Source organism: Oryctolagus cuniculus, chromosome 17 (genome assembly GCF_051225735.1).
Source record: "Oryctolagus cuniculus isolate XC-2025 breed Fujian yellow rabbit chromosome 17, ASM5122573v1, whole genome shotgun sequence".
Lineage (NCBI taxonomy): Eukaryota > Metazoa > Chordata > Mammalia > Lagomorpha > Leporidae > Oryctolagus > Oryctolagus cuniculus.
Genome location: NC_142883.1, coordinates 52170731 through 52181026, shown reverse-complemented (window position 1 = coordinate 52181026; position 10296 = coordinate 52170731). Strand labels below are relative to the sequence as shown.

The window sequence follows — 10296 nt, the reverse complement described above, 5'->3', positions numbered from 1 at the left end:
ATCTGGAAAAGTCCAAGGGGGTTTGGGATCAAAGAGTCATTACAAACCCCAGCCTCCTCCTGGAACCCAGCCCTCCCTCCAGGATCTCCAGAAAGGAAGAACAGAGAGAGAGAGAGAGAGAGAGAGAGAGAGAGAGAGAGAGAGAGAGAATCTTCCATCTGTTGACTCACTCCCCAAATGCCTGCAACAGCCAGGGCAGGGCCAGACTGGAGCCAGAAGTCAGGAACTGCTTCTGGGTCTCCCTTGTGGGTGGCAGGGGCCCTAGCATCTGAGCCATCATCCACTGCCTCCCAGGTGCGTTAGTAGGGAGATGGATGCAAAGCGGAGATGGGACTCCAGTGTGGGATGTGGGTGTCCCAAGCAGGGATTTGCCCCACTGCACCAACACCAGCTCCCGTTGAGCAGTTTCTACCATGCCAAACACTGTATTAGACGTGGAGCTTACCCACATGACCTCATCAAATCTTCCCAGCAACCCTATGGATAGAAGTTACCCATGTTGTTGTGCCGGCGCCGCTAGGCGGAGGATTAGCCTAGTGAGCCGCGGCGCCGGCACACCGGGTTCTAGTCCCGGTCGGGGCGCCAGATTCTGTCCCGGTTGCCCCTCTTCCAGGCCAGCTCTCTGCTGTGGCCCGGGAGTGCAGTGGAGGATGGCCCAGGTGCTTGGGCCCTGCACCCCATGGGAGACCAGGAAAAGCACCTGGCTCCTGGCTCCTGCCATCGGATCAGCGCGGTGCGCCGGCCGCAGCGCGCCGGCCGCGGCGGCCATTGGAGGGTGAACCATCGGCAAAAGGAAGACCTTTCTCTCTGTCTCTCTCTCTCACTGTCCACTCCGCCTGTCAAAAAAAAAAAAAAAAAAAAAAAAAAAAAAAAAAAGTTACCCATGTTGTACACGGGGAAACTCTGAAAAGGTTTGGTCATCTAGTAATAACTCACGTCTTCAGTAAGCCTGTGTGGAAGGAGACACCAGGTCCCCAGTGCACTACAGATAGCTCTACATTTACTTATCAGTCTCTCTCCCAAGACCTCAGTTCGCCAGGGCCTGTTCCACATCTCATGTTTCATTAGCGGGACGAATGTTTGATACAGCAGTTAAGAAGCCACTTGGGATACCTGCATCTCATCTTGAAACACCTGCAGCATTGTCACACAGTGGGTTGGGCTGTTGTCTGCAAACCAGCATCCCATGGGGCACAGGTTCTAGTCCCGGCTGCCCCACTTCCGATCCAGCTCCATGCTAATGGCCTGGGAAACGCAGCAGAAGGCAGCCCAAGTCTTTGGGCCCTGCCACCTATGTGGGAGACTCTGATGAAACTCCTGGCTCCTGGCCATCCGAGGAGCAACTCAGCAGATGGAAGATCTTTCTCTCTCTCTCTCTGTACTTTTCTCTCTCTCTAACTCTTGACTCTCAAATAAAAATAAATCTTTTTTTTTAAAGAAATTATCATTATTATCTCTAGGGACTACCCAGAAAGAGTGCCTGGCATACTGTCAGCAACCAGTAAATGTTAAGTGAAAGTAAAAGAGGGAAAAAAAAAAAGTAAAAGAGGGAGCAGAGAGGGGAGGAGAGAGAGAAGGAGAGGGTGGGGTGAATAGGGAGACCAGGCCTGGAGGCTGCAGGCTGTGCTGCCCAGCTCTGAAAAGTTTGGGGGTGTGGGGAAGGCAGAGGGCACTGGGCAGGCATCGTGGGTGCCCTTGGCGGGGGCCTGGCACAGCGTGTGTCGACGCAAAGTCAGTCTTAATGAAAGAGTGTAGACAGCTCTGGATGGTAATCAGAGGAATCTAGGGCAGGCTGGAGAAAGGCTGGGGGCACAGTGTCCCGGAGGAGAGAGTAGCGGGGAGGGAGGAAAGCCAGCCCCCGGGAGATTCCAGGGACACGGGGTCACGAGGTTGCCCTCAGAACACCCTCGGGGTACCCAGGTGTATCCGGCTCACCCGCCCCCGCCCCCACCCCACCCCCACCCCAACGGGCTCACACTTGAGGCCTTCTCAGGGTGACTTCTTTTCATTATTCAGATCTGTGCTCAAGTGACACTGCCTGAGAGGCCTCCCCTGCCACCTAGCAGACGCCCTTCCCACCCCCTCCATTCTGTCATACGATTTCATTTTGTTATAGTTCTGATAACTCTTTAAAAGGAAAATCTGTAATTTTATTTGTTTGAAAGGCAGAGTGACAAAGACAAAGAGAGGTCTCTGATCTGCAGGTTCACTACCCAAATGCCCACAACAGCCAGGGCCGGACCAGGTCGAAGCCAGAAAACCTGGCACTCCATCAGAGTCTCCCAACAAGGGCGACAGAGACTCAAGTACTTGAGGCATCACTGGCTGCCTCTCAGAATCAGCAGGAAGCTGGGTCTGACTGCGGTGTAACCTTGACTTAAACCAGGGACTCAGATACGGGGCACAGGCATCCCCACCGGCAGCTTAACCTGCTGAACCACAGCATCTGCCGCTAGCTGTAACCACTATCTGAAATGATCCTGCTGATTTGTCTGCCTCTCCAATATTGTGAGCTCCATGAGAACAGGGAACACATCTGTCATTTTCACTAATGCACCATCAGTGTCTGAAACAGTGCCTGGCCAGCGCCGCGGCTCACTAGGCTAATCCTCCGCCTGTGGCACTGGCACACCAGGTTCTAGTCCCGGTCGGGGCACCGGATTCTGTCCCGGTTGCCCCTCTTCCAGGCCAGCTCTCTGCTGTGGCCCGGGAGTGCAGTGGAGGATGACCCAAGTCCTTGGGCCCTGCACCCCATGAGAGATCAGGATAGGCACCTGGCTCCTGCCTTCAGATAGGCGCGGTGCACCGGCCGCAGCGTGCCGGCCGCAGCGGCCAATGAGGGGGTGAACCAACAGAAAAGGAAGACCTGTCTCTCTGTCTCTCTCTCACTGTCCACTCTGCCTGTCAAAAAAAAAAAAAAAAAAAAAAGAAAGAAAAAAAAGAAAAGAAAAAAGAAACAGTGCCTGGCACAGAGTAGGTACTCACTAAGTATCAGTTGGATGAACATACACAGGGAGCCTAGATGGATCTCGAACACTTCCCAAGGGGAAACTTAATTTGCACTCTCTTGCCACGCTGCGGATTCTCCTACTGTTGGCTGGGTGAATGTAGCTGTAGACTCAAGATTGCAAGGGGTACAAGGTGGAGTTTGGATGTGTGTCTTCCACCCCAGAGACTCCACTGAAGTCTTCTTACTCCTGGCTTATGTAAGCCCAGGCTGATCCCTGCAGAAGGGGACAGCAAGTAGGCTGAGTGACTCACCCTGTCGCCGGGGTTAATTATAGGAAGACCTGTGTAAGGAGCTAGGAAGCTTGGGACCAGCACTGTGGCAGGTTAAGTGGCTGCCTACGCGATATCCTATAGGGGCACTGGTTCAAGTCCCTGCTACTCCACTTCCGAGCCAACTCACTGCTAATGTGCCTGGGAAAGCAGTGGAAGATGGCCCAAGTGATTGGGCACTTGCCATACACATGGGAGACCTGGAGTAGTTCCTGGCTTCTGGTTTCAGCCCGGTCCAGGGCTGGCTGCTGTGACCATGTGGGGATGTGGGGAGTGAACCGGCAGATGAAAGATCTCTCTCTCTCACTCACCCTCTCTGTAACTGCCTATACACACACACACACACACACACACACACACACACACACATATATATTTTAAAGAAACCAGGCAGCTGAGAGACCCTGAGATTCCCATGGAGCCTGGAGATTGGGGAATGGATTAGCAGGTTGTTGTGGTGTGTGTGTGTGTTTTTTTTTTTTTTAAGATTTTTCTGGGGCCGATGCTGTGGCATAGCAGGTAAAGCTGCCACCTGCAGTCCTGGCATCCCATATGGGCGCCGGTTCGAGTCCCAGCTGCACCTCTTCCTATCCACCTCTCTGGTATGGCCTGGGAAAGCAGTAGAAGATGGCCCAAATCCTTGGGCCCCTGCACCCGCATGGGAGACCAGGAAGAAGCTCTTGATTCGTGGCTCCTGGCTCTGGATCAGGGCAGCTCCGGCCATTGTAGCTAATTGGGGAGTGAACTATTGGATGGAAGACCTCTCTCTCTCTGTCTCTCCTCTCTCTGTATAACTGACTTTCAAATAAATAAATAGTTTTTAAAAAATCTTAAAATATATTTATGTATTTGAAATATTATTTGAAAATTTATTTGAAATATTGAAATAAATATAAATATTTATTTATTTATTTACAGAGGCAGGGAGAGAGAGGGAGAGAGGGGTCTTCCATCTGCTGGTTCATTCCCCAAATGGCCACAATGGCCAGAGCTGAGCTGATCTGAAGCCAGGAGCCTCTTCCAGGTCTCCCACACGGGTGCAGGGACTCAAGCACTTGGGTCATCTTCTAATGCTTTCCTAGGCCATAGCAGAGAGCTAGATTGGAAATGGAGCAGTCTGGACTCGAACTGGCGCCTGTACGGGATGCCGGCACTGCAGGCAGTAGCTTTACCCACTAAGCCAGAGTGTCAACCCCTGGCTTAACAGTTCTTAAGAGAGATGAGGAATGAGAGGAGCAGACTGAGGGCTGGAGCCCTGAGGGCTCTGTAGTGGGCAGGAGCCTCGGGCTGGGGCACATGGGTTCCCTAACATGTCTGGGAGCTGGGGCCAGGAGTTGGGAGCTTGACACAAGCGTTCCCCCACCCCACCCCACCCCGAGCTGGGGGCTGAGACAGGAAGGTGCCACAGAGAAGGTGGGGCACTGGAAGTCTCCAGGGGCCCAGGTCTGAGGGTTGGGGCCCACCTTCTTTGAGGGCACAGATATTCCTGGATGTATTTGTCCCAGCTGAGAGCAGCAAATGGGCACTCAGCAGGTGGACTAGGAGAGAGGGCCTCCCTGTGCTCCCCTCCCTTTCTCTTCCTCCCCGCCTCCGCACACCCTCCCCTTCCCAGAACCCCTGCCCCCATCTCTCCATGACCCTCTCGCGCCCCCTGCTGCTCCTTCCCTGAGCAGCAGTCACCAGTCCAAGGCCTACAATGACAGAGACAACACAATTCCATCTCTCCTTCTGCCTCCTGACCTTTCCAGACCATTCTGGAGTCTCAAAGGGACCAGATGCTGGGGAAGGAGGTGGGCACCAGGCTTCCGTAAAGTGACCCTTACCCGTGTGTCTGTGGGATCTCAGCCTACGGAGCTGCCTCTGAGAAGCCCTCCCTGGGGGGCCTCTTGGTGGTCTCCACCTTTCATAATTCTCTGCCTGCTCTTTCCTCACACTTGTGACAGCTTCCAGTTGCCCACCCGTTGGTTAACTTTAGATTGGGACCACCAAGAGGGGAGGAGCCAAGTGTTGCTCATCAACACAACTCAGTGCGTGGCACAGTGAGTGCCTGGTCCACTGCCTGTGCACGGGACAAGTTTTTCAAGAAATGAATGAATGAGATGCAAGGGGGCTTTAATGGGAGGTGTCGGTGCCATTGCCTGGGCTCGAGGGACAGCTGTGAGTCCAGATGTCTTGGCTTCTGTTCAGGGCCTTGTCCATGTCCAACTTCTGGCCTTGTGCCCAAAGGCCGTCCAAGCAAAAGGAGGCAGAAGAGTCCTCTCCTACGGGGAGGTGGCAGACAGCATTAGGGTGGTTTGGGCCCAGCAGCCTCTCCCCGCTTTTCAAGTTCTCCACCCTGAGTTTCCAAAAGCGTTTCGTCCCACTGCTCCCTGAGCCTGTCTCTTCTGTGGCCTTCCCCGCCCCCGGAGATCTCTTTCCCCTCCAGTGTGCCCCTCGAACATCACTCTCCCTTACCTGGTAAGGCCCCCAGGAAGAGACGCCCCTGAGGCTGGGCCCAGAGGTTGAGGAGGGGGCCAAGGCCCGAGGGAGGCAGACCCAGGGCCTGCTTCTTTGACCCCTGGCTCAAGACCGCCGTGGATACACCCAGCTTCAGCTGAAGAGGGAGTCCCCAGGCCAGGGGCAGATCCAGCCCTGGTTCCATCCCAGAAGACAGCACCACCTTCTGCAGCGTGTGCGGGACAGGGACAGGTGTTAAGGGAGGAAAGACAGAGCAACACCTTCTCCTAGGCTCTCACCCTGAGCAGACTGCCCTCTGCCTCTTAGCTTCACCTAGTTCTCACCCCTTAAATCCTGCCCCAGTTGTCCTCTATACAGCCACCCCCAGCCCAACAAGTAAAAGGCATTTACTTGCTGTAGGCAGCTTCCAAGTATGTGCCTGGCTCCCACTCTTTAGCCTAGATAATACTGACATTTTGGAGCCTCGCTTTCCCCATTGCTCCCAGGTCCCACTGGGTACAAGCAGGGCTGCCCTCCTTTTACTTGATCTTGCAGGTGAAGGCTGAGCCAATTAGGGTCCTCTGGCGTCCCAAGGGCAAGAAGGCGGCCTGAGCCCTCGGAGGGCTTGAGTTCAAGGTCCAAAGAGAAGGCCCAGGGCTCTGTCTGGGGCTGGGGAATGTCTGAGGAGAGACACATCCTCCTGATGCCTCCAGACAGGGGCTTTGTCGGAGGAAGGGAGAGCCGGTAATGGAAGGAGAAAGAGATCCAAAGGAAGTCTACCTTGGAGACTGAATTCTGCGTGAGTCCCTGGAGGGAAGAATATCCCAGGCTGCAACTCCACATCACAGCTTCTGCGGCTGGCATGGGCAGAGGCTGAGATCTGGGCCTGTGGGTCCAGCCAACTACCGCGGCGCAGGCAGCCATCCAGCGCAGGGACCAGCTGGCCGGGATGGGGAGAAGGAAGATGTGCTGACACTGGGATCACGGCGTCCGAGCCCCAGCCCAGCCTCCCTGCCCACAGTTTACTGCCCTCCGAGGCTCAAGCATTTGGTCTCCCCCACTGTAGCTCCCAAACTACCCCCTCTCCTTAAAATCATGCACTTAGATTCACGGGCCACCCACCGAGCTGCCCCCACCCCGCGCCCCCGCCCCGCAGCCCAGGGCCAAGTTCCTGCCCTGGTGATGTGGTTACCGGTAACCGAAGGCTGGAGGGGGGGAAGAGCAGCCCCCCCACTGCCAGCTTCATGACGGGCTGGGGTTTGTTGTGCAGGGTCCCAGACACCTGGCTCAGGCGCAGCACCTCCTCCCCATCCACCTCCAGCAGCACCGAGTCACCCCTGATCTTTACGTGCACCTGCAGGAAGGCGGTGAGAAGCCGCATCCCAGGGCCCCGCGGTCTGCTCCCCCCACTTACTCAGAGGCAGCTTACAGGCGTGCGAAGAACACACGCGCTCGAGACCCAGCCGGTGTCCTTGGCTGGCTCGGACCTTGTCACTTAACGCCACGGACTGAACTTCAGAATTCCCATCTCAGACCAGAGCTAGCTTACCTGATGCCAGCTGCCGTCATCCAGCCGGGGTCCAGCGCCCACAGTCAGCTGGGCCCAGGGATTGTGCATTTGGATCTCCGGCCTCCCGTCCCGAAGTCCCAGCATGAACCAGTCATCTTTAGGGCTGGTATCCCCATAAAAAATCACTCCCTCTGAATCCCACGTTCGGAGCTCAAAGGAGGAGGAGGCTCTGTAAGGACACAGATGGAAAGCGTGTGAGGGTGCACGTGGGGTTGGGGGGGCGTGGGGTTAGGGAGAGAGGACAGGCAGGTAGACAGGGAAAGAGGGTAGGGCCGGGGGAATGGGTCAATCCCCTACTTGACGAGCCTGGTGAGGTCAAAGGTCAGCACTTGGATAGGCTCCTGTCCTAGGCCATTGATGAGGTGCACAGCAGGAGAGTCCTGGGCCCTCTATCAGGGAGAGAAAATAGAGAATAAGCAGAGAAGGGAGGAGGGCAGAACCGGCAATGCGGCTCATTGAAGCCCACGCAGGGCCGGGCTTCTGCACCTGGGTGGCCAGAACGCTTCTCAGGGCCAGCCGATGGTGGGCGTGAGGCAGCAGCAGCAGCAGCAGCAGCAGCGGCGGCAGTGGCGGAGTAGCCATCAGGCCTCTGCTCTCCACAATCAGCCGGGCTCCAATCTGGCTCACTCAGCTCCCGGGACAATGAATATGTGGGGGCAGGCAGCTTTGCCAAAGGGTGGTGGAAGGCTAAAGGTTGCCCTGGCGGGGGAAGAGGGACAGGGCCACTGACCCTATGGCCCCTCTCCGGGCAAACGGGGTGAGGGCCGGTCACTCTGCTACCATCCCTCATTGCCAAGAAAGCCAGTGAATGGGGAGAGGAGACCTCACTCCCTTCTCCTCCTCCACAGCCAGGCTCCCCAAGCCTCTGCAGTCCTGCCCTGCTCCCCAGGGAGCACCCTCTATCAGGAGGGGGATGCCAAAGCCCCAGGATGGAGCCAGGAGCCTTGAGCAAGTCACCTCACCTTTTGCTTCAAGTCCTAGTCCTTGAAAGCAAAATAATCCCTCCTTTATGGGGTTGTTGAGATAAGGGAGGGCCTGGTATCTGCTCTGAACGCCTCCCTCAGGGCTTTCCCAGGCCTCTGAGCCGCCTCGCACAAGAAGGTATTGTGTCTGGGGATGATTTAGTGGGTACCAAGAAGGGGCCCGCCCCCCACTCGCAACTATCTTTCCTTATCCGTTTGTACAGGACCCAACAGTCTACCAACAGTCTGACCCATTTTAAAATGCAAATGCCCCTGAATCAGAAAATAACACTTGGAGGCATCCAGAGCTGGGGGTCTCCGGGCTGTGCCCCCCTCGAGTGCGGGTGCTCCCGAGTGGCTGGGCGAGCGTGAAGGCTTAAGTTGAAAACCATGCACACTTCCATTAAAGAAGCACGAGGCGAGGCTGTGACTTCCGGGCCGTGCAGCGTCTCCCAGGGAGGCGGGGACGCTCCGATAACAGCCACCAGGAAGTCCGGGCGCTCCAGCCTTGACCCCTGCTCCAGGGCCCGGTCACAAGACTCCGCTGTCGGGGCGGGGCTGGCGCGAGGCCGCGCCCACTCTGCAAGCTGATTGGCTGGTGGGAGTGCTGCTGCTTGGGGACCATCCAGGGGCTATCTGGGCGGTGAGGACCACCTGGCCCGACCCCCGCTCCGCTTCCTGGTCCGCGGCAACTTCCGCCGCCTCGCTTTCCCTGGAGTTTCGGGACCCGAGCTTGTAGGCCCTTGTGCGGAGCCCCGCAGGACGGAAGTGGGGACTGTGGACTTTGGTCCAGACGTTGGGGACCGGGATGGCCTCCGTGCGGATCCGAGAGGCCAAAGAGGGGGACTGTGGAGACATCCTGAGGCTAATTCGGGTGAAAGCTGCGGGTCGGAAACCGTGGTGCCGGAGGGGGATGGGGCGGGGCCTGAGCAGGGACCTGCGGGTGGGGCCGGGGTAGGGGCGCGCCCTGGGACCCTGCTCCTCATCTCGCCTGGGTCCCTCCGTCCTAGGAACTTGCTGAATACGAGAAGCTCTCTGATCAGGTGAAGATCACTGAAGAAGGTGGGGACTGAGCACCTGGGGCCCGATGGAGCCCGGGGAGGAAGTGAGGGATGGGTTACCCAGGCAGCAGCTCCGGGCTAGGCATGCACCTAGGGCCTCCTTCTGTGTCTCTTTGTCACAACTCCAATCTCTGCAGTCCTGAGAGCAGATGGCTTTGGAGAGAATCCTTTCTATCACTGTCTGGTCGCAGAGATTCTTCCAGAACCTGGAGAGCCGCAGGGTAAGAGCACCTGCCCATCCATCCCAGAGGTATCTGGCCCAGGCTCCCACACGCCTTACCTCTCTCTCTCTCAGGGCCCTTTGTGGTGGGCTATGGGCTGTACTACTACATCTACAGCACATGGAAAGGACGCAACGTTTATCTGGAGGACATCTACGTGATGCCAGAATACCGGGGTACGGGCAAGGCCCCCCACCATCCCCTGCCCTCTCATCCCAGCATGGGCCTTTTTTCTGACACCCCCCCCCCCCGACTGCATCACTCTTTTTGCCTCTTTCTCTCCACAACAGGTCAGGGGATTGGCACCAAAATAATCAAAAAGGTGGCCGAGGTGAGGAGAGGGGTGGGCACTTTCAGGGAGTTCCAGAAAAAGGCCCCTCGGGTGAAATAAGGGAGAATAAAGGAAAGAAAGCCTTTTCCTCCACGATCCCAGGAGAGCGAGCGATGTCTTCTCTCACAGGTGGCTCTGGACAAGGGCTGCTCCCAGTTCCGCCTGGCAGTCCTGAACTGGAACAAGAAGGCCATGGACTTGTACAAGGCCCTGGGAGCCCAAGATCTGACTGAGGCCGAAGGCTGGCACTCCTTCCGCTTTGAAGGCGAGGCAATGAGGGAGTTGGCAGGAAGGTGATGCCATCCCTCAGGGATCTCTCTCTGCTGACTCTCCTCCTCGGCGAACTCCAGCACTCCTCAGAGTATGCAAAGAGTGGAATTCAGGGGCGGCCTTTCCTCCTTGTTGAGGGTGAACAATAAATGAGTCTTGCCCTGTC

At 56.6% G+C, this 10296-nt stretch overlaps 2 protein-coding genes across 3 annotated transcripts; one reads left to right on the top strand and one right to left on the bottom strand.

Annotated features, from left to right (window-relative positions):
• Positions 1 to 5375: 5375 nt before the first annotated feature.
• On the bottom strand, positions 5376 to 7919 carry SHBG (sex hormone binding globulin). Its single transcript, NM_001082370.1, is given in 8 exon segments — positions 5376 to 5540; positions 5734 to 5941; positions 6259 to 6395; positions 6496 to 6655; positions 6908 to 7069; positions 7265 to 7454; positions 7583 to 7674; positions 7772 to 7919. Coding segments are annotated over 8 exon segments (1194 nt in total). The 5' UTR covers positions 7868 to 7919; the 3' UTR covers positions 5376 to 5391.
• Positions 7920 to 8836: 917 nt separating this feature from the next.
• On the top strand, positions 8837 to 10296 carry SAT2 (spermidine/spermine N1-acetyltransferase family member 2). Of its 2 annotated transcripts, XM_002718795.6 has the most exons (6): positions 8837 to 9121; positions 9258 to 9309; positions 9446 to 9529; positions 9604 to 9705; positions 9820 to 9860; positions 9990 to 10296. In XM_002718795.6, exons 1-6 carry the CDS (start codon positions 9056 to 9058, stop codon positions 10155 to 10157), a joined length of 513 nt encoding a protein of 170 aa, XP_002718841.1. In that variant the 5' UTR covers positions 8837 to 9055; the 3' UTR covers positions 10158 to 10296. The 2 variants fall into 2 exon arrangements, with proteins under 2 accessions (XP_002718841.1, XP_008268995.1); XM_008270773.5 differs by lacking the exon at positions 9446 to 9529.

Coding starts and splice junctions, on each gene's coding strand:
- SAT2 (XM_002718795.6), top strand. CDS start 9,056: ATGGCCTCCGTGCGGATCCGAGAGGCCAAAGAGGGGGACTGTGGAGAC. Junction 9,122..9,257: donor ACATCCTGAGGCTAATTCGG/GTGAAAGCTGCG, acceptor CCTCCGTCCTAG/GAACTTGCTGAATACGAGAA. Junction 9,310..9,445: donor GGTGAAGATCACTGAAGAAG/GTGGGGACTGAG, acceptor CAATCTCTGCAG/TCCTGAGAGCAGATGGCTTT.